The sequence below is a fragment of the Cloeon dipterum genome, chromosome 2 (genome assembly GCF_949628265.1).
Source record: "Cloeon dipterum chromosome 2, ieCloDipt1.1, whole genome shotgun sequence".
Taxonomy (NCBI): Eukaryota; Metazoa; Arthropoda; class Insecta; order Ephemeroptera; family Baetidae; genus Cloeon; species Cloeon dipterum.
In genome coordinates this window covers 3103568-3128707 of record NC_088787.1, presented here as the reverse complement: position 1 = coordinate 3128707, position 25140 = coordinate 3103568, and the positions used below count along the sequence as shown (strand labels likewise).

The 25140-nt window shown below is 40.9% G+C and overlaps 5 protein-coding genes and 5 long non-coding RNA genes across 10 annotated transcripts; 3 read left to right on the top strand and 7 right to left on the bottom strand.

The window, feature by feature from the left end:
- Nucleotides 1-419: 419 nt before the first annotated feature.
- On the top strand, nt 420-2459 carry LOC135937353 (protein yellow-like). The gene is made up of 4 exons (XM_065480502.1): nt 420-746; nt 1169-1747; nt 1929-2091; nt 2170-2459. The coding sequence occupies exons 1-4, from the start codon at nt 420-422 to the stop codon at nt 2457-2459; spliced, it is 1359 nt and encodes a 452-aa protein (XP_065336574.1).
- A 732-nt stretch (nt 2460-3191) lies between these two features.
- LOC135937352 (putative ankyrin repeat protein RF_0381) lies at nt 3192-5003 on the top strand. The gene has a single exon (XM_065480501.1). It carries the CDS (start codon nt 3192-3194, stop codon nt 5001-5003), a length of 1812 nt encoding a protein of 603 aa, XP_065336573.1.
- Nucleotides 5004-5526: 523 nt separating this feature from the next.
- LOC135935909 (RCC1 and BTB domain-containing protein 1-like) lies at nt 5527-7550 on the top strand. Its single transcript, XM_065478539.1, has 8 exons — nt 5527-6032; nt 6136-6389; nt 6451-6545; nt 6617-6777; nt 6828-6952; nt 7007-7110; nt 7165-7295; nt 7349-7550. The coding sequence occupies exons 1-8, from the start codon at nt 5943-5945 to the stop codon at nt 7493-7495; spliced, it is 1107 nt and encodes a 368-aa protein (XP_065334611.1). The 5' UTR covers nt 5527-5942; the 3' UTR covers nt 7496-7550.
- A 2360-nt stretch (nt 7551-9910) lies between these two features.
- Nucleotides 9911-10473, bottom strand: LOC135937351 (RCC1 and BTB domain-containing protein 1-like). The gene is made up of 4 exons (XM_065480500.1): nt 10439-10473; nt 10295-10368; nt 10111-10241; nt 9911-10051 (listed from the first exon to the last, which is right to left on the bottom strand). The coding sequence occupies exons 1-4, from the start codon at nt 10471-10473 to the stop codon at nt 9911-9913; spliced, it is 381 nt and encodes a 126-aa protein (XP_065336572.1).
- A 1203-nt stretch (nt 10474-11676) lies between these two features.
- LOC135937737 (uncharacterized) lies at nt 11677-12403 on the bottom strand. Its single transcript, XR_010574543.1, has 3 exons — nt 12276-12403; nt 11928-12068; nt 11677-11859 (listed from the first exon to the last, which is right to left on the bottom strand). It is a non-coding gene; the product is annotated as an uncharacterized LOC135937737 (long non-coding RNA).
- A 2104-nt stretch (nt 12404-14507) lies between these two features.
- Nucleotides 14508-16070, bottom strand: LOC135936306 (RCC1 and BTB domain-containing protein 1-like). Its single transcript, XM_065479066.1, has 7 exons — nt 15933-16070; nt 15744-15832; nt 15503-15684; nt 15317-15441; nt 15174-15271; nt 14990-15120; nt 14508-14932 (listed from the first exon to the last, which is right to left on the bottom strand). The coding sequence occupies exons 1-7, from the start codon at nt 15953-15955 to the stop codon at nt 14792-14794; spliced, it is 789 nt and encodes a 262-aa protein (XP_065335138.1). The 5' UTR covers nt 15956-16070; the 3' UTR covers nt 14508-14791.
- Nucleotides 16071-16273: 203 nt separating this feature from the next.
- Nucleotides 16274-17301, bottom strand: LOC135936307 (uncharacterized). The gene is made up of 4 exons (XR_010574309.1): nt 17178-17301; nt 16812-16952; nt 16535-16743; nt 16274-16473 (listed from the first exon to the last, which is right to left on the bottom strand). It is a non-coding gene; the product is annotated as an uncharacterized LOC135936307 (long non-coding RNA).
- Nucleotides 17302-21146: 3845 nt separating this feature from the next.
- LOC135936308 (uncharacterized) lies at nt 21147-21947 on the bottom strand. The gene is made up of 3 exons (XR_010574310.1): nt 21812-21947; nt 21628-21758; nt 21147-21571 (listed from the first exon to the last, which is right to left on the bottom strand). It is a non-coding gene; the product is annotated as an uncharacterized LOC135936308 (long non-coding RNA).
- Nucleotides 21948-21952: 5 nt separating this feature from the next.
- Nucleotides 21953-22470, bottom strand: LOC135936309 (uncharacterized). The gene is made up of 3 exons (XR_010574311.1): nt 22386-22470; nt 22143-22324; nt 21953-22078 (listed from the first exon to the last, which is right to left on the bottom strand). It is a non-coding gene; the product is annotated as an uncharacterized LOC135936309 (long non-coding RNA).
- Nucleotides 22471-22992: 522 nt separating this feature from the next.
- LOC135936310 (uncharacterized) lies at nt 22993-23958 on the bottom strand. The gene is made up of 3 exons (XR_010574312.1): nt 23818-23958; nt 23181-23596; nt 22993-23119 (listed from the first exon to the last, which is right to left on the bottom strand). It is a non-coding gene; the product is annotated as an uncharacterized LOC135936310 (long non-coding RNA).
- Nucleotides 23959-25140: the final 1182 nt, after the last annotated feature.

The window sequence follows — 25140 nt, the reverse complement described above, 5'->3', positions numbered from 1 at the left end:
CGAAGCATGAGAAGGTCGACGACAGAAAATGTAACGCGGAGTGTTTGTGCAGCGTGTGCTAAGTATCACACAAAGGTGACTTTGGACTCTTGCTGCGGGAGCAAAGAGCGCATTAAACATTTCCGGGTATAGGCTGCCTATTTAAGAGGGGAGTTCGTTGATTCTGAAAGTCATTCGACTCTCTGCGATCTACCTGTGCAGTTCCGTCCCAGTTTTTACCCAGCGAGCAGGTTCGTTTTCTTGAAAGCTATTTTTTTATTTGAAATTTATTCGTCTCATATAAAACAAATGGTTCAAATGGATTAAAATAAATTTCTCTTTTTTGTTTTATTTACAGTTTCTTCCAAGTAGATTTAACTAAAATTATCCAACATTTAAGTCAAACTGTTACTTTTTTTTAGTAAAAAATCGTCCCAGTCATGGATCTTTTCTTCATCGTCGTCGTTTTGCTCCGCCTTTCATTGGCCACCGCCGTTAACTTCACTCAAGTCTTCGAGTGGCCCGACGGAATGGACTACGAGTGGCCGTCGGAGGCTAGCAGGACAAGCGCCTTGAACAATAGAACTTATTTCAATCCAAAGCTTATTCAACCAATTTTCATGGCTGTCTACGAAACAAGGATCTTCCTCAGTCTCGAGAAATACAATGTTGGCATTCCAGTTACTCTGGTGTCTTTGCCGACAAGCAGCGAAACCTCTGCACCTCCGGAGCTCACTCCATTCCCTTCGTGGGACATGCATAATAAAGTAAGAATATTCTAAAGAGATACAATCTAAATCGAATGCGCTCATGCAGTGAATACAATCTCTTTTTAGTCGAAGTTTTTTTTAGATATTTTATATTTCTTTACATTTTTACAAAACGGACAGCCATTTGTTACAATTTTAGGGATTTCACGTGCACCGTGGAGACGATTATTTTGAAATAATCATATTTCCTTCAAAGGATACTGATACTAGTATGGTAATTCAAATCACAAAGTGGCTTTTGGGAACTCGGAACCTGAATAAATTAAAAACTTGAGTGGGATCGTCACAAGAGATACCATTGATACATATATGATATAACAACAGTGAAAAATATATAATGAAAATTCAATTTTTTTCTCTTAACAGTTAATGAAAATTCAAAAAGTGTTTGATTAAAAATGAAACAATAAACCTTTTAGGATGAATATGGAGACTGCAACAAAATTGAAGAAGCAGCAGGATTGGAAGTGGATGCCGTTGGCAGGCTGTGGGTTTTGGACAGCGGTAGCGAAAATTGCAATGCCAAACTATGGATTTCCGACTTGTTCAATAACGATAAAACCAAACTCATTCATCGTTTTTCTTTTGGCAAATATCTTGCCGACTTGGTGCTCGACGAGACGCCCAACGGAACATTTGCATACATCGCGCGGTTGTATCGAAACCACATTGTCGTATTTAGTTTGGAAAGGAACCAATCTTGGATTGTGGACACGCCTGGATTCATGGCTTATTCCATTGCCCTGTCACCTAAGGAGGAACCGAGACAGCTCTACCTCAGCCATTCTTTCACCAATGAATTTTTTTCAATTTCCGTTGCCGCACTCCGCAACGGAATTCAAACTGCAAATCCGAAACTAATCGGAAAATGGACTAGAACTCAGAAGTATAGAATGCTGATGGACAACCACGGGACAATGTATATCGCCTCTTTTGATGAGAATTTCATAACCTCTTGGAACACATACCAGTCAATGCAGGAGCAGCGTTTTCTTGTGGTGGGTAACCAAATGAAATAAGAAACTTGTGATTCTATCAGCGATTAATTTTTAAATATTTGTCAATTTTTTTAATCTTTTAAATTGAAGAGTTGTGCGTGCGGTTTCATTTCTTATATTTTATCCTTTAGTAGTCTTAGATTAAATTACGAAAAATGAAACAGTCTTGTTCATTTTTTAGGTTGAAGGGCTGAATACTGTTAGGCCGTTTACTTTTGCATTGGACTCATCGGGAACCTTTTGGGTGACCGAGATTAATGAAACAGCGACTAAGCCAACTTTCAGGCTCCTGAAGGCTGCAGTTGGTGCGAAGCCATACTACATCAGTGATTGTCAGACGACAGGTAAATAGCTATTTCCGGAAAATCTTCCAACCATTAAGATATACAAAGCATCGATCCCATATATGGATAAAATTTCAGTTCCTTCCACCACTACTGTTACACACATCAACTGTACATGTGAAGAAGGCGTACGTTTCAAAGAAGCAAATAAGCTAACGGAAGAATCTACAAACTTTGCTTTGATTGGCTTGATCATCTGCTTCATTTTCTCTATTGTGGTCTGCACTTACAACCTCTGGCTCAACATGAGGTTGAGAAAATTGCAAAATTACATCAGGCAGCGTGACGCAGGCGCCGTGGAAATGCCCACTGTCCCGAAATTTTTCCAGCCGGAAATGTTGGACGTGGAACAAGGAAACCGAAAATGATTCATCACGATGTTTCATATTGTTACATAAACTCTGTTATTTGATAATGATTTCACTGTAAGAATAAACTTGGCAATTAAATTCATTTATTAAACTATCTGTGTTTCCTCTCTTCTTCCTCTGCCGTTGACGTTACCCGAGTCGCGTGTATGCCAACGTTGGTAAAAGTATTTAGTACAAACTTTATATTTACCACAGATTATCTGAAATTGTTGAATTTTTTTTGGCAGATCATAATTTATAAAATAAAACTCAGAGATTTGCTTAATATAAACTCAAGTTTTTCATTAGTACTTCAACTCCTCATTGCATTCCTGTAATGTTAAGGTGGAAGGGGTGCAACCAATCAGTGCTCTCTACTCTCCCTTTCAAATTTTTTCAAACTGTTTGGATCCTAGGGAAACTTCCGACCTCTGCGGTTTTATTAAATAAGAATTTATTTCATTTTTAACTAAAAGCCTCTGAATATTTATTTGTGTTTCATCTAGAAACGTTATAGAGATAATATTTAATAGGAGCAAACACGTTCCTTCACTATTTGGATACGGCCATTATTATTTTTCTATTTACGATCAAAGTCCAAAGATCAAGCGGTGGTTTGCTTTGATGCTAGAAGTTCTCAGTTTTATTCGCCATGCCAGGAGTGAAAGACCTAACATCTAGTAAGTGCATAAATTTATCAATAAATTGGAGTTTAAATTTAATTTCTTTGCTTTTCAAATATAAGAGAAAATGAGTGACTCGCTACACAAAGAGCGTTTCGCGGAGAAGACGACCATAGGATTGACGCGGCTGATGCTTGCGGCCAAGGAAGGCGACCTGAGACGCTGCCTCAGGCTGCTGGAAGCGGGTGAAATTGCCGACGAGAAGACCCCGTTCGGCGTCTCTCTGCTGCACTTGGCCAGCGTGAATAAGAAACACGGCTTGCGCATCGTCAGACACTTCCCGCAGCTCGCCTGCAGCTCTCTGAAGGACGTGGATGGCGAGGAGCCCGTCCACTACGCCGTCAGGGCGGGAAACTTCGACCTGGCCCTCACGCTGCTCGGCACGAGGAACAACGGGAACCTGCTGCACTTTTTCGTGGTGGAAATTTGTCTTGATTTGGTCAAGCTGAGCCACAGACACGACAAGAGTCTGATCACGAAGGTTGACCCTGAGGGCAGGAATGCTTTGCACCTGGCAGCCGAGCACGCCGACCCGGAGATTTGCGACTGGCTGATTTGCCGCGGAATCGACCCGAAGTCCCTGAGCGTCGAAAAGGCGACGGCTCTGCACCACGCCGTCCGAAACGAGCGCCACGCCAAATGGGTCATCCGCTACCTGGCCGCTTGGAAGGTGGACGTGGACGCGAGGACCCCGGCTGGCCACACGCCCCTCCAATTGGCGCTGTTGCTCGAGAAAACCGACCTGGCCCAGGAACTGCTCAACTGCGGCGCCGAATTCGAGGAGGACCTTCTCCTCTTCTGCGTTGAAAGGAATAAAATCCAAAGCGCCCGTTTCGTGCACTTCAAGGACGAGAAACAGTTGAAGAAATGCGACTCAAGGGGAAGAAACGCGGTGCACGTGGCGGCGGAGAAGGCCTGCAGGGAAATGTGCGAGTGGTTGGTGCAGGTCGGGGTGGAGGTGACGGCCCTGAGCGGCGAGAGAAAGTCCTGCGTGCTGCACCACGTCGGGCTGAACAAGCAGCACGGAAAGAGTCTGGTCCGCTTCTTCACCTTCCTGGGATTCAGTCTGAAGAAACGGGACGAGCAGGGTGAGACTCCCCTCCACTACGCTCTCAGGGTCGGAAACCTGGCGGTTGCCGAGGAAATGGTGAGACGCGGCGCCGATTTGAGGTCGGAGGTGAACGGCCAGAACCTCCTCCACTTCTGCGTGCGGCAGAACAATTTGAAAGGCGCCCAATTCGTGAATTCGAAGGACAAAGAACTGATCAGGGCCGACGGGAGGGGAGGGAGGAACGTGATGCACCTGGCGGCCGAGTTCTCCGGGCGGCAGATGTGTGAGTGGCTCTTGGAGGAGGGCGCCAGGGCGTTCGTGGCGAGCGGCGAGTTCGGCAACAACGTGCTTCACTTCGCCGCGCTGAACCAGCGCCACGGACGGCAACTGGTGCAACTTTTCGTTTCTCCGCAGCTCGGATTCAAGGTGCACGTCAGGAACAAAATGGACGAGACGCCGCTGCACCTGGCGCTCGTGTGCGGCAACCTCGAGGTGGCGGACGAGTTGCTGCGGCTCGGCGCCGACACGCAGCTCAAAATCGGACACGAAAACCTGCTGCACTTCTGCGCCTGCTGGTCCAACACGCTCCCCAGCGCCAAATTCCTGCACGACAGGAACCAAAAACTGGTCAAAGAGTCGTGTTTGGGCGGAATGACGCCGCTGCACCACGCCGCGCAGAGGGCAGACCTCGAGTTTTGCCGATGGCTCGTCCACGCCGGGGTCGACGTTCACGCCCGCACCATTTATGGAAAAACGGCTCTCGATTTCGTCCCGCGAAACGATGGCAAGATCAGGAGCTATTTCAAGTCCCTTGGAATGAACACTTAAAATGTTTTGTGCTCCTTGGTTTATTTAATAAAATATTTAATACAATATCAGCAATGAGGGTGTTTTGTTTCTACGTCATAACAAAGTGAAAAGGAAAATCTATTTGCCTTTGAGATTAATATTAGATAATCGCGTGTTTATAAGAAGATAAGGTCTGATGTCATGCTCCGTCGTAATCTAATCTGCGGTTTAATATAAAATCTCTCATTTTCCTGGTCTCCAGCAGTGCAGAAGAGACACGTGATCGAGTGAGATGTCTGATGCGTATGAAAAATGGGAAATATTTCGTTCTCTCGAAGAAGAAATGAGGCGGAGCATTCAGCTTGCTATCGTTTTCCGTGAGTTAACAATTTCATGGTCAATATTTTTCCTTTCTTCTCTGTAATAGACGGCAATGCAATATTTGTGACAAAACACGATGAAGTCTACGGCATGGGAAGAAACCAAAATGGCTGCCTTGCAACTGGCCACTCCCTTCCTGTTAAAGAACCCAAGAGGATTGAAATGCTGTGCGGGCAAGAAATAAAAGGTTTTACTCATTTTGTGTAGTATAAATTCTATTTACAAATTTTCTACCACAAGATCTGGAACATAGCGGTTCTGGAAACACGCCAAGCCTATTTGCAGTCACCGCTAGTGGCTCTGTCTTCGCTTGGGGCAAGAATGAGTGCGGCCAGCTAGGACTGGGAATAAAACAAGACACATTCTTGTTTCCATCAAAAATATCGGGCAACTTAAAAGGCAGCAGAGTTGTGCAAGTCGCATGCGGCCTTGAACATACTTTGCTTCTCACGTCAGACGGAGTGGTCATTAAACTCGAATTAAATCTTACTGAATGTACTAATCGGTTCGGAGATACCTTAGGTCTACGCTTCCGGGAGAAACACATCCCGGCAATTGGGTATTGGAAATCGAAATGGCAAAAACAAATATGCTCTGATGAAAGTAGGAGGCCCGCTAAATGGTAAATTTGTGACTGCCATTGCGTGTAAAATGCACGCGTCTATAGCACTGCTCGATTCGGGAGAGGTACGAAATTATTTTAAACACATCGAATGGATTACTTAACAAAATTCATTTGGGAAAATTATGCATTGATACTGACGATAATAAAGTATAATTGTTTCGCTAGGTCTTCGCATGGGGAGATAACAGTGACGACATTTTGGGTCTGGGTCCTTTAGAAGAGATGAGGATTAGCATTCCGTGCAAAGTGCCTGGTTTGGAAGAAATATCAAAAATTGTGTGTGGGCCAAGGCACGCAATGGCTCTGTCCCGAGATGGAAAACTCTTTTCTTGGGGAAGTAACTTCGACGGTGAAGTTGGCACTGGACCCACTTTCGAACTAATCACCCGCCCGACCTTGATTGCAGAGAACATTGGAAGGTGTGCCACACACATAATTTTCGGGTTTTATAACTAATTTTTAATGTTTGGTATGTAACAGGATTAAGGATGTTGCTGCTTCTAATTACTACGAGAAAAAACCTTGTGCTGCAATTACTGAGACGGATGTGGTTTTCATGTGGGGCCAATGCAGAGGTAAGGTGTCTCGCAAAGTCGCAAATAATTAAAATTATTTCTAACCCCAAATGAAAAATGATTTATTATAGATGCAATTATAAGGAGTCCTACAAAAACCACATTTTCATCTCTGGACGAAGTTTTTGCAAAAGTCCCAACGCAAGCAGCCACATGCCGAGCCTTGCGTCCTGAACAGAAACAGACCTGCTCATCTGTAAATGCTTGGTTAAACCACTTTTTCGACGACACCGTAAGAAAATTATGAATGTATATACAATTTCAATTTTATTGTGCTCGCAGGAGTCCGCTGACTTTGTATTTTCTGTCGAGGGAAAGAAGATACACGTTCATAAACTGATTCTTTCAATGCGATGTGCCTACTTCAGGAGCATGTACAAAGGCAGTTGGAAGGAGAGTAGCACAAGGTCTAATTTAATATTTTTTTAATTTAAAAATTAATCATCATATATCTATTTTAGCGAGCAAACAATCAACGAATACAGCTTCACTGCGTTCTATAACTTCTTGAAATTTTTCTACTACGACAAAATTGACTTGCAGCCAGGCTCCTTGGCAATATTCGGTAGAAAATTTAATTTAAATCGTCTCAAATAATTCCCTTCTTGATGCTATGCAGAGTTGGTTCGTTTGGCCAATTTCTATCAAATGGAGGAACTGCAAGAGATCTGCGAAAAATTCATGAAAAGCAACACGTCGGTCGGCCACGCAGCTTTGATTTACGAAACGGCTGTGCAATACGGTTTCAAGGTTATAGGTGGATTTGTACATTCGCTTATTTAATTATTTAATATTTTATTCAGGAACTTGAAGAGTTCAGCTTCAGTTTTTGCATGAAACACTTTTCTGAGGTGGCCAAAACTGACGCTTTCAACAACCTTCAGGAGGATATTGCAAAGAAATTTCTTCTGCGAGCTGCCTATTTGGGAGCGTTGGCGTATAGCAGTTAATCCAAATATCTGATTTCACAAAAGATATTGTCTTCATACTATACACATTTCTCTTGTCTCGATTAAGTTGATAAATAAAGATACATGAACTTAAGTTAATTTTTAAAATTTAAATTTAATTTCACTTAATTCCTCGTTAAAAAAATCCACAAACCAACAGCGGTTTTTATTCCAACTTCCCGAGCAAAGCTTCAAGCATTTTATTCATTCTCCTTAACGCGAAATTGAGTAAAAAAAATTCGGGCTTTGAAAATGGCAACGCGCCATTCTCGTTTGTAAGACAAATTGCCTGTTTCGAACTTTTGCAGTCGTTTATTAACATCCGTCGTCTGCAGATTTTTCGTATAAAAAATATCTGCTTCATCCCCTTATTTACCCATAATTTATCGCAGAGACAGTGAGTTACCTGAGAGGAGGCGAGTAACAGCGCCATCATCGACCTTATTTCAAAACAGAAGGAACAATTGAGACAGTATATAAATCCAGTTTAGATAGCAGGTAATTTAATTTTTAAAAACAAAGAAGATGTGAACGAATTTTACTCAGAAATGGGTAAAGCTGAACGTTTTTAACAATTCTTTGATTCAGAATTCTCTGCAGGCCATGAATTTTGTTTTGGACTTAAATTACTGCTGAGATCCGAAGCCTGCGGCTGTAGAACGTGTTATTTTTATTTTCCCTCGTACTTTTTTAATGATAGCTGGCCATCCAGTTTTTTTCGCACAGAGTAGAGAGCCATTCAGTTTCTTTAATTAATAAAATTTAATTTTTCTTGATATAAACTCGTTTTATATTTGATTTCTAAATATTCAATTATAAAATCAGGAAGTTGCGTTGGGGAGAGCCGCGCATACCGCGGTCAATAAGGTGGTTTAAAGTTTAAACCTCGTCCGAGAAGAAAAGTAAGCGTTTGCGCTGTCCCTCATGAATTAATAATTAATAGATCCACCTCCCCGACTGGAGTCATTCCTTGAACCTAACCCGCAAATCAGAATTTAGCCGCGAGATTAAAGGCGGCGACTGTCGGGACCGGCATATTAGCCGAATTTTTTCCTGCCGGCAGCGGCTGGCCATTTTCACCGGCAACTGGAGCTGCTGACAATATTTTAAACGCGAAGTTAGATAGTATTCGACGGAATAAGACGTTTTTTTCTCCTGCAATGGAGCAGCTTAATAGCCAGATTCACGGCGGCTGCCCACGTGACCCAACATTTTCCGTCTGGTGCGGCACAGCACAGCGCGGCTGGCTGACAATGAGATGACCTTCTTTCTCATTTACTGCTCGAATTTTATCTTATCGTCCGTGTGTTAACTGTGCCTGCTTGGGTTAAACAGTGGGAGAGCAAAAGAAACGTTGCTCAGATAAACAATTGATTGCTTTTTTTAAATTAATTGCTTTTTATTTTTTTATCCACTGAACCGTGCAATTCTTTTCGGCTCTGTCACACAGTAGAATTGCTTCGCCTGTACCGAAATGCGAAATTCTTTCTCCGCTACTAATATTACGTTCTCTCCTTCCTTAAATTCTTATTATTTTTTTCAAATTTTTAAGAATAGATCGATCTTGGTAAAATTCTGCTTCAGTTCATTGTCCATTTCCAGAGAACGAAATATTTCCCACTGGTTCAAGTATTCCTAAAAGCAAGCTCGATCCAAACTAAAAATCATATCTAGCTGCACTGTTCTGAAGGGGAGACAAGGGCAGATAAGGATGGAATAAATCTTTAAGCTGCGATAAGCTTATCAGAGCGACGCCTGTGTAAAGAAGAGCAGCTTTTAAGTCGTACGTACGTCGATATTGTGTCCAAGGTCCAATAGACTCAAAGACATTATTAATATGAATGCAGAAAAAGAGGCAAAACAGCGCTATGTGGCGTCAATTTTGAATGAAAAGTATGTAATATATAGAGACCAATTTATCAAACCATCAAACAAAAACAAGTCGCAGATAAGCACAACAGCCCAGCTCAATTAAACAAAAAATTACGCGTGACAGCACCGAAGTGTGAGTCAATTATCATGATGAGTGCATCGTCCAGAGTGAGCACAGAAGCGATGATAAGATAAGGGTGTGGTTTTAAATTGATGTAAATCAGATTAATGGTTGTTATTTGGAATATTCATTTATTTATTTTGGGATAAGCATAATATCCTTCTCATAATTACACAATTTTGAATGACGTGCGATGTATGATGTATGACTGCGAAAAATTAAAGAATTGGTGGTGATTTTTCTGATATTGAAATTATGGTTGCTCATCAAGGAGGCGCAGAGTAAAGATAAGACAGATAAGAGCATGAAGCCACCTCGCAGACATAACACCAACGTTTTAATTCGAAAATTAATATTTTAAATTGCTTGTGAAACAGTTTTTACAAAATGTATATATGATATGCTTCTCTAAGAACAGGCAATCATTTTTTAAACGCTCCTTGCTGCGCAGCACGAAGGACGAAATCTTTCACGACGTCATCCTTCAAGAGCTTGAAGCCATCACTGTTCACAACCGCATTCATGTGCTCCATGCAGAACTTCAAAACGAACTCCTTGAGTTCCTAAAAAGTAAATGAGTGTTCATTTCAGACTCTTATTTAAAAAAAATAAATTTAGGCACCTCGGCAGCAAGAAGAATCGCTCTGTCATAAATCAAAGCTGCATTTTCCACGGTTAGGCCCCTTTTGATAATTTTCATGCACTCCTTTTGCAGATCAGGCATTTGATAAAAGTGGGCCAAGGCGAAAAGCTCTTTATTTTGATTTAATCTTTTCAGAAACACCACAACAATTCAATTTATTTACCTAGAGCCATGTCTGGCTGCAAATCAACCTGGTTGGTGTAGAAGTATCTCAAGAAGGCGAAAAATAAATCGTAGCTGTGAGGCTCGATGATTTGCTCTCTTATTTAAGCATAAGTTTTGGTTGATTGGCAAGTTAAAATATTACCTTTCGTTGCTCTCTTTCCAGTTGCCCTGGAACATTATCTTGAAGACGGCGCATCGCATTAACAAAATTGTTCTGTGTGCATGGATTTTCTTTCCCTCGACAACGAAAACAATGTCAGCAGTATCCTATTCACGACGATTAAACAGTTGTTATATAGTTATAAAATAAATATATTTAATATTCTTTACGGCGTCATCGAAATATTTCTTGAGCCATTCCGGCAATTCGTTTGCAGTGTTCATTTCTACTATCGGCTCATCATTTAGTTTTAGGCGTAATGGTCGCAATGTAAATGCCAAAATTGGTAGTTTCGCAAATACTTCATCCAGTGATTTGAATGAGGTTTTTGTCGGCCTCTTATTTTGACAGCCTATAAATAATATGTGATTAAATCAATATTTTCAAGTCGTAAAACTCCCACCATTGAGCCAACCCCAAATGAACACGTCATCTGCTTCTGTGATTGCAACACTTACACTGTAATTGAAATTAGAAGCCACGTCTCTAATCCTGTGCAAAATACGAAATGAGTATTAAATTGTAAACAATTATTGTCTGATTAGTTATTCATTCAATACAGGTATATTTTGATGCTTGTCTTTTTTATCTCACCTGCCAACAATTCCAGATACCAAAGTTGGTTCGTGCGAACTTTTAACAGTTCCATTTCCAAGCTGGCCTGATCCGTTCCATCCCCAAGAATAGACTTTTCCATCGTTGGACAAGGCCAGGGCATGATTTGAGCCACAAACAATTTTTGTAATTGTGATGCCTTCCAATCCTGGCACTTTGCGAGGAATGTTTTCCTCCTGCACGCGTACTTCTTCATGGCCCAAAATACCATCGTCATTTTTTCCCCAAACAAATACCTTAAAAGAGATCCAATAATAAAATTAATCAGCTATGGTATAAATATTTTTTTAATCTTATTTACTCATAAAATAAGAGCCGTTTTGAATAATGGAGACTGTTTTACCCAACATAGATATAAATTTTCACCTGTCCTGAGTCTAGGAGTGCTAGAGATGATCTAGCAAGACAAGCGATGGCTGTCACAACTCCCCCAGCCGCAGGAAAGTCCAATTTTATTGGAAGAGTTTGGTCATCGGTGTGTCCCAGTCCCAACTGCCAGAAATCGTTACGACCAAAGGAAAAGACCTTTTAGAGCGTGGTATTTGGAATTAATTCTAATGGCACTTATTTTATTTAAACCTCTCTATCCGAGGTTAAAACCAGAGTATGGAAATCGCTGCAGGCCACTTGGACAACTCTTTTTGTTGCCAAAATTCCTTCTATTTTGGTTGGGATCAAGGTTTCTTTTTTCGTACCCAGTCCAAGCTGGCCATTTTCATTTTTTCCCCAGGCGTAAACTGAGCCGGTAGCAGAAATCGCAAAAAACGTTGAGTATGGAAATTGCAAATCTGAAGAAAAACATAAAGCGTTTAATTTTTGCAATTTGCATCAAATATAGTCATTAATATAGCTTCACCTTGAATATTTTGTCCGCACAATTGTTCAATTTTTGTGTGCTCTGTGCGTGATTGCTTGTCGCCAGTACCAAGAAATCCTGTTAGGTTTTTCCCAAAGCCGAAAACTTCGTCATCTTTTGTCATGTAAATTGCGCCACCTCCTTTAAATGTTAAATGGCGCAGATGAGAGGATGTTTGTTGAAACTGAGAAATTATTCTCAAAGCTCTAATATTAAAATAAGCCTGTAATTTAATGGATACTAAATAACAATGAATAGCACCATCAATTCAAATTAAAAACATCAATATATCCTTACGAGAAAAGGCTACGGTGAAAGATTTGTAAAACAATAAATTTAAAAGCTTACTATATACGACCGCGAGCCTGATATTCCTCTTCAGTTCGTCGCTCAGCTCCTGAAATATTTCCCACTCATCCAAGCTGTCGTCCGACATGGCGGCAGCAGCTGACTCCGCAAGTCCGCACCGAGAGTTCTCCTCAGCACTGCTTGCAAGAGAAGTAGGCGAGAAGGGAAGCAATAATATTTGGGATTTTATCTCTCTTGCGGCGACGACGCAGGCTTATCAACGAGAGCTGGTCTGCCTGACCGTCTCAATTGGATTTTAATCTAATTATTATCAGAAAACGCGCCTCTTTGATAATTGGGAGGAAAACAAGTCTTCTTCTATAGAGAAAAAAAAGAATTGTCAGGGCAGATGTCCGGAGAAAAGCACTTGGGGACCTTATTGATAAATGTCATTTTTACAAGACTATAATTGTGCATGAAATTGACAGAATTGAAATTCTTGATATTTTAAAACTAAAATTTCGTCAGGCGATTCATTTGAGATGTCGTGACTTGAAATCCATCAACCCGTTGAATTATCACAAAATTAAAATGAACTTCGACCTTTTAGCGTTTTCGCCACCCAAGCAAAGTGTCGTTGGAAAATTCGTCAAAAGTAGTCAAAAGGTAGTATCGGGGTACATGGGATGGTGACGTCAAAAGCACCAGAAAGCAGGTTTGAGGTGGCACGAGCTGAGGAAGGTCGTTGATAGGCAAGGGTGTAAAGCGTCGAGGAGTTATTTCGGCAAATGTGCTTGAAATCGATGAAAATAACGCATTCAAAACCGGCCGCGGACAGGATATCAGGTCGGGCTACCCTGAAAAAGGTCGTTTGGGTAATAAAAGTCTAAAAAAAGAACTATCAGATGAGGGGTCGCGGTCGACGATACGATAAGCGGTCGAATTTTAATAATAATAAAAACGCATTACGGGAGAAATGCAAACATCATTTTTTGCAAAGTTCGACTCTTAAATCTCGGGAAAAAATGTTGTAAAAGAACTATCAAGTGTTAGAATGAAAAATTCTAACACCAAAAGCCCCAAAAGTAAAGGTGCACCCCTTAATTTTAACCCCCGCGTTCGTGTCGAGACGTTCTTAATAAATAAAAAAAATGATTGTATTTATCTCTGCCACCTATACGGACTTGAAACTGAAACTACGATACAATTTATCAATGACGGGCGTTTTTGCAAGCTTAATTTAAAAAATTGATGTTTTAAAAATTACTGTTTGTCTTTAGCACTCAAATGGAATGAAGTAAAGGAGAGATAAAAAATTGGGCCGCGATAATAAGACGAATGGACGCAACTGCACGCGCCACATCTCCCGTCAGCGCATCTCGCCTTTTCGATCAACGCAAGCAGATAAGAATTTGAGATAAAAGCGAAGAAGAATTTTTCCTTACGGCCGCTGCAAAAGGTGCGAAAATGAGAAAGTGGCTATGGTTGACCAGCCTGTTAAGCTGTTTGAGCCACTTTATCAACATCTTTATTCCACTTTTCATAAAATTATTGGCCAGCTAATAAATCCACACTTTAAAATCATTTTTTACAACAAAAGAAAAATACATAATACACGATATTTTATTAGAATTTACTATACATTGACATTTCTATTGAAACAATTCCTCTTGCCTGCTGTTGAAAGGATAATTTTTAGTTTAACATTATCTCTGTTGCCATGGCAACGTAGTGGTTCAGCCAGAACAAGTCGTCGTCATGCGACGGTTATTATCTTATCTTCATCGACGGGACTGCAGCTTTTCAACCTTTTCTGCCTCGAAAGCAATAACGCCACTCCAATTTATTAAACGCAATTAAGAAAATTAAATTTTTAATATTTTTTCAGAACCGCAACTTTAAATTTCACATTTTATTTGGAAAGAATCGCGCCTTCTCGACAATCAAGGATATGTCTTACCTACTTTTCCAAGCATTCCGATATTGCACCAAATTAAGAGCTCTGAAGGGAATTATGCAAGTCCAGATATGCGATAAGGAGCGCAAAACCATCTTTAAACTGCGTTAGGCTTATCAAGAGCGACGCCTGTGTAGTAAAAAATACTTCTAAGAGGAGAAGACCATTTAATCAAATCATCAAACAGGACCGCACCATGTCAGATAAGCACGACAGCATTCGATTTGACGAAAAACACTCTTTCGTCCAAAGTCAGCACGGTCAGCACAAAGCGATGATCAGAAAAGGGATATAATTGGAATTACAGTAGACCAGAATGATTGGTTATAAGGATATTTATTTAATTTTAATATAGAACATGATAAGCAATAATTTCTCTCGTAATTACACAATTTAAGATGACGAGTGGAACGATCGTAAAAATTAAGGTGGTGATTTTTGTGAAGTTTCAACTATCACGGTGGCGCAGTCAAAAAAATAACAAGATTAGGGCAAAAAGCCACGCGGTTTAAAGAGATAACACCCATCAAAATTAATATTTATCGGATAAAAAACAAATTTAAAAAAAATAAAACTTCTACAATCTGCATCTTTCAGCAGAGGAAATATCGCATACTATTCATTTTTTAAACGCTCCTTGCTGCGCAGCATGAAGGAACAAATCTCTCACGACATCATCCTTCAAGAGCTTGAAGCCATCACTGTTCACGACCGCGGTCAGATTCGCCATGCAGAACTTCAAAACGAACTCCTTGAGTTCCTAAAAAGTAAAAAATGTTCAGTTCAGACTCTTATTTAATAAAATAACTATAGGCACCTCGGAAGCAAGAAGAATCGCTTTATCGTAAACCGAAGCGGCGTTATCCACGGTCACGCCTCTTTTGATGATTTTCAAGCACTCCTTTTGCAGATCAGTCATTTGATAGAAGTGGGCCAAGGCGAAAAGCTCTTTATTTTCATATAATCTTTTCAGAAACACCACAACAATTCAATTTATTTACCTAGAGCCATGTCTGGCTGCAAATCAACCTCGTTGGTGTAGAAGTATTTCAAAAAGGCGAAAAACGTATCGTAGCTGTGATGATCGATGATTTGCTCACTATTTAAGCATAAGTTTTGGTTAATTCGCAAGTTAAAATATTACCTTTCGTTGCTCTCTTTCCAATTGCCCAGGAACATGGTCCTGAAGACGGCGCAACGCATTATCAAAATATATTTGTGCGCGTGGATTTTCTTTCCCTCGACTACGAAAACAACGTCAGCAGATTCCTATCCATCACGATTAATCGTGCTATAAATTTATAGCAAATAAATGTGTAATAATCCTTACCACGTCACCAAACGATTTTTTGAGCCATTCCGGCAATTCGTTTGTAGTGTTCATTTCTTCTATCAGTTCATCATCAAAGTTTATACGCAACGGTCGGAATGTTACGACGTCATCTGGAATATTCGCAAAAACTTCATCCAGAGATGTGAATGAGGTTATTGTCGGAATGAAGTTTTCTTTGCCTTAAATTAGAATTCACCGTGATGGTTATTATTTAATTATTTGTAACACGAACTCCCACCATTGTAGTCACCCCAAGCGAATACTTCATCTGCTACTGTGACGGCAGCACTCGTTTGGCAATTGTAATGAGCAGCTATGTCTCTTATCCTGTCCCAAAACAAAATAAATGTTGATTTATTTCCCAATTTTTGTCATATAAATATTTCAATCTACATCGGCATTGATGCTTGTCCCTTTTTTATGTTACCTGCCATAATTTCCTGTTATCATAGTTGGTTGGTGTGAACTTGTATCATCGGTTCCATTTCCAAGCTGGCCTGATCCGTTCCCTCCCCAAGAGTAGACTTTTCCATCGTTGGACAAGGCCAGGGCATGTTTATATCCACAAACAATTCTTGTAATTGTGATGCCTTCCAAGCCAGGCACTTTGCGGGGAAAGTTTTGTACCTTGTCTTCTGCACTATGTCCCAGAATGCCATGTTCATTTTTTCCCCAAGCAAATAACTTTAAAGTGAATGATACGTTAGGAATTAAATTTCTTTTTGTCCATATATAATAACATCCACTTTAAATAAAAATGTTGCTGCTGAAAAATAAGAAATAATACCCGAAATAAATATAATTTTCACCTCTCCTGAGTCTAGGAGTGCTAGAGATGAGGCAAGTAGACAAGCGATGGCTGTCACAACTCTCTTAGCCGTAGGAAAGCTCAATTTTATTGGAAGAGTTTGGCAATCTTTGTGTCCCAGTCCCAACTGTCCGTACTTATTCCAACCAAAGGAAAAGACCTTTAGTTTGTGGTATTTGGAAATTTTAAATTAATTCGAATGACATTTATTTGATTGAAACCTCTTTATCCGAGGTTAAAGCCAGAGTATGGTTAGAGCTGCAGGCCACTTGCACAACTCTTTTTGTTGCCAAAATTCCTTCTATTTTGGTTGGGATCAATATTTGTGGTTTCGTACCCAGTCCAAGCTGACCACAATCATTTTTTCCCCAGGCATAAACTGAGCCGGTAGCAGAAATCGCAAAAAATGTGAAGTATGTGAATTGCAAATCTGAAGAAAAACATAAAACGTTTTATTTGCGAGTCGCGGATCAAATATATTGTCCTTTATATCTTTACCTTGAATATTTTTTCCGCATAATTGTTCAATTTTTGTGAGCATTAAGCGTGGTTTCATGTCGCCAGTACCAAGGAATCCTTCTTTGTTTTTCCCAAAGCCATAAACTTCGTCATCTTTCGTCACGTAAATTGCGCTACCATCTTTAAATATTATAAATAACGCAGATGACGAGGAGATGTTTGTTGAAACTGAGGGATTTAAAAGCTCAAACTTGAATTAAAAGCCTAGAATTGAGCAGCGAGCAATTTTAAACTAAATAATACAGAGGAATTAATACAGCAGCAATTCAACATAAATAAATCTCAATTTCGCATTATATAAGGCCATTTCATACTATATGTAAAGCAATAAAATTAAAAGCTTACCCAATACGACCGCAAGCCTGATATTCTGCTTCAGTTCGTCGCTGAGCTCCTGAAATATATCCCACTTATCCAGGATGTCCGACATCGCGTCGGCAGACTCTGCACCGTGCACGGCCTAATCAAGTTCTCTTTTTAGCACTGCTTGCAAGAGAAGCAGACAAGAAATTAATGATTTTTTTATCTCTCTTGCCGACGACGCAGGCTTATCAACGAGCTGGTCTGCCTGACTTTTTCAATTGAATTATAATCTTTTAAACAGAAATCACGCCACCTTGAGATGAACCGGAGAAAAACTAGCCTTTTTCTTCAGAGAGAAAAAAAAGAATTATCAAGGCAGATGTCCGGAGAAAAGTACTTTGGAGCCTTATTGATAAATGTCATTTTGACAGGACTAATTGTGCATGCAATTGACAGAATAGAAATTCTCGGTAATTTAAAACTGAAATTTTGTCAGACGATCCGTTTGAGATTTCTTGACCTGAAATCCATCAATATAACTCGTTGAATTATCACGAAATTAAAACGAATTTCAACCTTTAGTGTTTTGATCGCTCAAACACGTGTCAAAATGGTCAGCGGGTCAAAACCACCAGAAAGCAGGTTTCAGGTGGCGTGACCTGAGGAAGGTTGTTGTCAGGCGAGGGTGGAAAAGCGTCGAAGAGTATTGGCAAATGTGCTCGAAATCGATGAAAATAACGCATTAAAAATCAACCACGAAAGGATATTATGTCAGGCTACCCTGAAAAAGGTCGTATGGGTATGTCAAGTAAAAGTATAAAAAATACCTGGCCGATGAGTGGTCGTTGTCGACGATACGATGAGTAGTCAATTAAAAAAAACACTGAGCTTCCACATCACGGGAGGATGTGGCAAAAAGCATTTTTAAGGCTTCCCTTGAGAGTAAACCTTTCGGACATGGGCTATCAAGTGGTAAAATAGAAAGTGCCAACAACAAAAGCCACTGCGTTACAATTTATCAGCAACGTGCGTTTTTGTAAGATAAAATTTAAAAAATTAATACCTAAAAAATTTGTTTTTTTAAATATTACTGCTTGTCTTTAGCTCTCAAATGGAATGAAGTAAAGGAGAGATAAAAAATTGTATCGAGATAAGATGAATAGACGCAACTGCACGCGCCACATCTCCCGTCAGAGCATCTCGCCTTTTCGATCAACGCAAGCAGATAAGAATTTGAGATAAAAGCGAAGAAGAATTTTTCCTTACGGCCGCTGCAAAAGGTGCGAAAATGAGAAAGTGGCTATGGTTGACCAGCCTGTTAAGCTGTTTGAGCCACTTTATCAACATCTTTATTCCACTTTTCATAAAATTATTCGCCAGCTAAAAAATCCACTTTAAAATCATTTTTTACAACGAAAGAAAAATACATATAATACACGATATATTATTAGAATTTACTATATCACTATTACTGACATCTGTTGAAATAATTCCTTTTGCCTGCTGTTGAAAGGAAAATTTTTAGTTTAACATTATCTCTGTTGCCATGTCAACGCATATAGTGGCTCAGTCAGTCGTCGTCATGAGACGGTTATTATCTTATCTTAGAAGCGCTTCGCACTTGAGCTCCGATGTGGGGGCGATTCGGGGGGCGGGGGCCTACTCGGAGTCGCCCCCGAACCGGGTCGCGGGCGGCAACCGCCGGGCGGCGGAGCCGGAAACGCCGAGAATGCCTGCTCGTTGAGAGATTTCTGGGCGGCCACCCTGAGGAAGGTCGCCGAGGTGGTTGGGGGGTGCGCGGGGAGGGGTCGCGCGCGAAAATCGCTCTGCCGGTCCGGTCGTCGGGCGGCGAAGACCGTGGCGCGCCGTTCGTGGGTTTCATGTCGGGGGACCCTGAGAAAGGTCGGCCGGTGGCGGCGGGTTAAAGATCTCGGCGGGCACTTTCGAATGAGGGGTCGCGGTTGACGCTGCGGCGAATACTCGAATTTCGGCAAAAATAAATCTGTGCGGCTCGGTGCCGCACCGCACGATCGTCCTACCTTGCACGCGTTTTGCACACCAAAAACCGAAAATCGCCTATAAAATGAATTTGGGAAGAGTTAGACCGGTTAAAATTTTGTTTCAGACGCCCGCGCACTCAGTCGTGCGTTTCCGATGGTCAAATTCGAGATTAAATGCGCGGCGGCTCCGCGGCGGCGCCGCGCGTATTTTCAGCCTGTCCATTTGCGTGCACGGCAAATCGCGGATTTTCGAAGCGCCGCCGTAATTCGCCTATGGGCCTCCAAAATCGGTTTGCAGGCACTTTTCGCCGGGCGGAAGAGTATAGCACAGCAATCGCGGCCGAAAATAATTTTTTCCGCCCGAAATCCGATTTCGAAATTCCCATGTTAAGCTTATGGGAGGCGAAAAACCCTTCCGCGCCGCGCGCCAAACCTATCTCCTCCCAGGTTTTTCATCCGATCAGGTCGAATTTTGTCTTAAAATACTCGCAGATAAATTCCGCATCAACTCTAGAGCCAAGTTTTTCATTTTTTTTTGCCCGGTTAATAACTTTTCGCTCTTGGGCGGAAAAATCTTTTCTGCACACCGTTGACTTTGTCCACTCGTCACCTACTCGAATCTCGAGTTTGGGGGCGCTGGGGCCGATAGGGACTCCGCGGGGGGCCGCGAATATCGAAAAATCGCGTTTTGTACCTTTCAAAGGTCACCGTTGACCCTGAGGAGGTCGCACAGGCCTAAAACTCGCTGGGAGGTCTTAGGATGGGCAAAATTGATTTTTGATTTTGATGGGGTTTTTAGATTTTTAGTTTTCCATGTCTGAGGCCGTGTTAACCTTATGGCAGCTTCGACTTTTGCCTGTTTTTAACCCTTTCGGCCCTTCCATCTCCGGCGGCGTTCGAGCAGGATGGCGTTACTACCCGTCAAAATGAAGCTAATTGCGGCTTCTTTCGAATGAGTGGTCGCGGCGGGCCGTCGGGCGTCGTGGGCCTTCGCGGGGGCTCCTAAAAAAAAAACTAATTATTGTCCAAACCACGTTTTTGCACCTTTCGAATTTTATATCTCAACCGCTATGGGACCTGCGGGCTTTAACCGGTGTTGGCTGAACTCGCCGTTAAATTCTGCAGGCGATGGCACCAGTTTCAACCCCCCATCCCCCTCGCACTCCCCGCTGCCCCGGAGGCCCCTTTTGGTTTATTTTTTTTTAATTCGCCTATGGGAGGAATCTTGGGTTTCTCCGTTGAAAACGCGTTCGTGGGCGACCCCGCATCGACCATTTGAGTTACACCCCGATCGGCCCCGTTTTGGCGATTTTTTTACACAGGAGCATAGTGAGGCCGCTCGCTTCGAAGGGGCTCCCCGGGCCCCTATGGGGTGGCGGCAAAAAAAATCTTGGGTCCGAACCCCCCTCGGCCCCTCGCCCCCTACCCCCGCCCCTTAACTGCGCCCCCTGTCGATGGGTATTGTATAAGTAGGGTCCATCTTCATCGACGGGACTGCAGATTTTCTATCTTTTCCGCTTCAAAAGCATTAACGCCACTCCAATTTATTAAACGCAATTAAAAATAATTAAATTTTTAATATTTATTTAGAACCGCAACTTTGAATTTCACATTTAATTTTTAATGATTCGCGCCTTCTCGAAAATCAAGGATAATCATCGTCCATAACTCCAAATATTCCCTACTTTTCCAGGTATTCCGATATTGCACCAAATTAAGAGCTCTGAAGGGAATAAGGTAAGTGCAGATGAGATAAGGACGCGCAAAACCATCTTTAAACTGCGTTAGGCTTATCAAGAGCGACGCCTGTGTTGTAAAAAATACTTCTAAGAGGAGAAAACCATTTAATCAAATCATCAAACACGACCGCACCATGTCAGATAAGAACGACAGCATTCGATTTGATGGAAATCAGTCTTCCGTCCAAAGTCTGCAATTAAGCGATGATTAAATAAGGGATTGAAATTACAGTAGATCAGAATGATTAGTGTTTAGAATATTTATTTTAAATTTTAATATAGAATAGAACAAGCAATTATTCCTCTCATAATTACAAAATTTACGCTGACGAGTGGAACGATCGTAAAAACTAAGGTGGTGATTTTTGTGAAATTTTAACTATCTGGTCGCTCACGGAGGCGCAGTCAAGAAAAGAACAAAAGATAAGAGCAAAGAAGCCACGCGCATTACAGAGATAACACCCATCGAAATTAATAATTATCGAATAAGAAACAAAATTTTCAAAAATTGAGCATGCAATCTGCATCCCACAGCAGAGGAAATATCGCCTACTAATCATTTTTTAAACACTCCTTGCTGCGCAGCACGAAGGACGAAATCTTTCACGACATCGCTGTTCAAGAGCTTGAAGCCATCACTCTCCACAACAGCATTCATGTGCTTCTTGCAGAACTTCAAAATGAACTCCTTAAGTTCCTAAATTGAAATTAGAGTCTAGACCAGAAATTAAATTTTAAAAAGTAATTAGGTACCTCGGCACCAAGTTGAATTGCATTGTCGTAAATCAAAGCAGCGTTATCCACGGTCAGGCCTCTTTTAATCATTTTCAAGCACTCCTTTTGCAGATCAGTCATTTGATAGAAGTGGGCCAAGGCGTAAACCTCTTTATAAATTAATTATTCAAAAACAGACACCAAAACAATTCAAGTTATTTACCTAGAGCCAAATCTGGCTGCAAATCAACCTCGTTGGTGTAGAAGTATTTCAAAAAGGCGAAAAATGCATCGTAGCTGTGGTTCTCGATGATTTGCTCCCTATTAATATTAAGTTTTTGTTAATTCGCAAGCTAAAATATTACCTTTCGTTGCTTTCTTTCCAATTGCCCAAGAACATGGTCCTGAAGACGGTGCAACGCATTATCAAAATATTTTTGTGCGCGTGGATTTTCTTTCCCTCGACCACAAAAACAACGTCAGCAGATTCCTATATATCTCATGATTAGTCGCAGTGTTATACATTTTTGAAATAAATGTGTAATATTACTTACGACGTCACCAAACGATTTTTTGAACCATTCCGGCAATTCGTTTGTGGCGTTCCTTTCATCTGTTGGCTCATCATCAAGATTTGTACGCAATGGTCGAAATGTAAGGGCGTAATTTGGAATTTTCGCAAAAACTTCATCCAGTGTTGTGAATGAGGTTTTTGTCGGAATGAGGTGTTTTTGGCCTTGAAATTTAATTCGTGTGGGTCATGTTTAATTTTTATTTTTGAAGATAAAAAATCCCACCATTGAATTCACCCCAAGTGAATACTTCATCTGCTTCTGTGACTGCAGCACTAACATGGTGATTGTAATTAGCAGCTAAGTCTCTTATCCTGTCCATAAATTAATTTATTCACAATTTTTGTCACACAAATATTTCAATCTACATCGGCATTGATGCTTGTAATTTTTTACTTTACCTGCCAAATTTTCCAGATATCAAAGTTGGTTGGTGTGAACTTTTATTGGTTCCATTTCCAAGCTGGCCTGATCCGTTCCATCCCCAAGAGTAGACCTTTCCATCGTTTGATAAGGCCAGGGCATGATTATGTCCACAAACAATTTTTGTAATTGTGATTCCTTCCAAGCCAGGCACTTTGCGAGGAATGTTTTGCTCCTCCACGTCTTCTTCATCTTGGCCAAGAATGCCATCTTCATTTTTCCCCCAAGCTAACAACTTTAAAGTGAATATTAAGTATTAACTATGCATATATAGGTATTACATAATGTTCCATTTTTTTATAAATAGCACCTAATTTAAACAAAAATGATGCTGCTGACAAATAAGATAAAATTCACGAAATATATATCATTTTCACCTCTCCTGAGTCTAAGAGTGCTAGAGATGATTTATATACACATGCGATGGCGGTCACAACTCCCCCAGCTGCAGAAACGTCCAATTTTATTGGAAGAGTTTGGTCTCTTTTGCGTCCCAGTCCCAACTGCCCGAAATCGTTACGACCAAAGGAGAAGACCTTGCGAGTGTCGTATTTAGAAATTGTAAATTAATTTTAAAGACATTTAATTTATTGAAACCTCTCTTTCCGAGGTTAAAGCCAGAGTATGGTAATAATAGCTGCAGGCAACTTGAACAACTCTTTTGGTTGCCAAAATTCCTTGTATTTTGGTTGGGATCAAGGTGTCTTTTTTCGTACCCAGTCCAAGCTGTCCATTACCATTGCTTCCCCATGCGTAAACTGAGCCGTTAGCAGAAATCGCAAAAATCGTATAATATGAGAATTGCAAATCTGAAGAAAACATAAAACGTTTTATTTGCGAGTCGCATTATATTGTCTACTATAGCTTTTCACCTTGAATATTTTGTCCGCACAATTGTTCAATTTTTGTGTGCTCTCTGCGTGGTTCCTTGTCGCCAGTACCAAGAAATCCTGTTTGGTTTTTCCCAAAGCCGAAAACTTCGTCATCTTTCGTCACGTAAATTGCGCTACCATCTTTAAATATTATAAATAATGCAGATGAGGGGATGCTTGTTAAAACTGAGTGAGGAATTTTTAAGCTCCAACTTGAAATAATAAAAGCCTTGAATTGAGCGGCGAGCAATGGAAACTAAATAATAAAGAATAATTACACTAGAAATTTAACATAAATATAACAATTTTGCATTACGTAAGGCCAGTTCATGCTATGTAAAACAATAAAATTAAAAGCCTACCATTTACGACTGCGAGCCTGATATTCCGCTTTAGTTCGTCGCTCAGGTCCTGAAATATTTTCCACTTATCCAAGCTGTCTGACATGGCGCCAGCAGACTCCATATCCGAACCAAATCAAGTTCTTCTCAACACTGCTTGCAAGAAAGGCAGACAAGAAATGAATGGTTTTTATCTCTTTTTGCACCAATTAATGCAGGCTTATCAACGAGCCGGTCTACCTGACTGTATCAATTGAATTTTAATCTTTTAATCAGAAAACACGCCACCTAGATAAACAGGAGAAAAACAAAAAAATTATCAGGGCAGGGGACCGTGGAACAAAAGTGCTGATGTGCCATCTAACGCGGTCGATTCACCAATTATCGGGCTAATCAAATCAGCTGTTAATAAAGAAATAAAAACAAAAATATTCATCGGATTCATCCTGCTGAAGCTATTTTCAAGATTAATTTATCATACGAATTTAATTGTCACGCCAAAACTATCCCTGCGAATTATATAAGGATTGCTATATATCTTCTTCTGAACTCTGTCGAAACTGGAATAATTGAGAATAACAGAGGGAAATGTCGATCACAACGCATATTTTTAATAAAATATCGACACGAAACACGATCAAAATATAATAATTATACAATAATTGTGTCAATTCTTCCCGACATTTTTTCCCGCCATCCGCTCTCAGCTGCGGCGCAACCAAATAGGCAACCACGCCCACTCGCCCTACGAGAAAAATCACGTGGTAGACACGTGAAAAACTCGTGGTTTTTGCCACGAGTTCACGTGTTTCGAAACACGTGTCTACCACGAGTTAGACACGTGTGAAGTCTCGTGTAAAATCACGTGTTTTTGGAACGAGTCACGTGTTGACACGGGTTTGGAACGAGTTGAAACTAGGCTTTAATTTTGCATTAAATATATTTATTTTCAGCAAATAATGACCCATGTTACATATACAATTACAATTAATATTCGCATATGTTTGTTCTACTGCTCGCGGCTAGCTCGTCGAAAGGCTCGGTTCGCACTTGAGAGGGGGTTCCGACCTGGCTCTCGCACTCTCACCCTTGCAGGGAGGATGGTGGTTGTGATTTCGGTCTTCTAAGGGAGAGTTTGACCTCAATTTTGATGCCCCACTCGCGGAAATAACAGTTAAGAGTGAATTTTCGCGAGAGTATTAAGGGTAATTTTCAATTAGGCGGTATTTTGACTTTTACCTAGATCAAAATCCCCTATTAACAACCGAAACCACAACCACCACCATCCCTGCGAGGGTGAGAGCGCGAGAGCCAGGTCTGAACCCCCTCTCGAACACGAACCGA

Excerpts from the sequence above, each read along its gene's own strand:
- LOC135937353 (XM_065480502.1), top strand. The coding sequence starts at position 420 with ATGGATCTTTTCTTCATCGTCGTCGTTTTGCTCCGCCTTTCATTGGCC. Across the intron at positions 747-1,168 it reads CGTGGGACATGCATAATAAA|GATGAATATGGAGACTGCAA; the intron begins GTAAGAATATTC and ends TAAACCTTTTAG. Across the intron at positions 2,092-2,169 it reads CAGTGATTGTCAGACGACAG|TTCCTTCCACCACTACTGTT; the intron begins GTAAATAGCTAT and ends ATAAAATTTCAG.
- LOC135937352 (XM_065480501.1), top strand. The coding sequence starts at position 3,192 with ATGAGTGACTCGCTACACAAAGAGCGTTTCGCGGAGAAGACGACCATA.
- LOC135935909 (XM_065478539.1), top strand. The coding sequence starts at position 5,943 with ATGAAAGTAGGAGGCCCGCTAAATGGTAAATTTGTGACTGCCATTGCG. Across the intron at positions 6,390-6,450 it reads ATTGCAGAGAACATTGGAAG|GATTAAGGATGTTGCTGCTT; the intron begins GTGTGCCACACA and ends GGTATGTAACAG. Across the intron at positions 6,546-6,616 it reads CATGTGGGGCCAATGCAGAG|ATGCAATTATAAGGAGTCCT; the intron begins GTAAGGTGTCTC and ends GATTTATTATAG.
- LOC135937351 (XM_065480500.1), bottom strand. The coding sequence starts at position 10,473 with ATGTTCCAGGGCAACTGGAAAGAGAGCAACGAAAG. Across the intron at positions 10,369-10,438 it reads TGGAAAGAGAGCAACGAAAG|CTACGATTTATTTTTCGCCT; the intron begins GTAATATTTTAA and ends CGAGCCTCACAG. Across the intron at positions 10,242-10,294 it reads GCAGCCAGACATGGCTCTAG|AGCTTTTCGCCTTGGCCCAC; the intron begins GTAAATAAATTG and ends ATCAAAATAAAG.
- LOC135936306 (XM_065479066.1), bottom strand. The coding sequence starts at position 15,955 with ATGATAACAGGAAATTATGGCAG. Across the intron at positions 15,442-15,502 it reads AAAAATCGTTTGGTGACGTG|GAATCTGCTGACGTTGTTTT; the intron begins GTAAGGATTATT and ends CGTGATGGATAG. Across the intron at positions 15,272-15,316 it reads TGGAAAGAGAGCAACGAAAG|TGAGCAAATCATCGATCATC; the intron begins GTAATATTTTAA and ends ATGCTTAAATAG.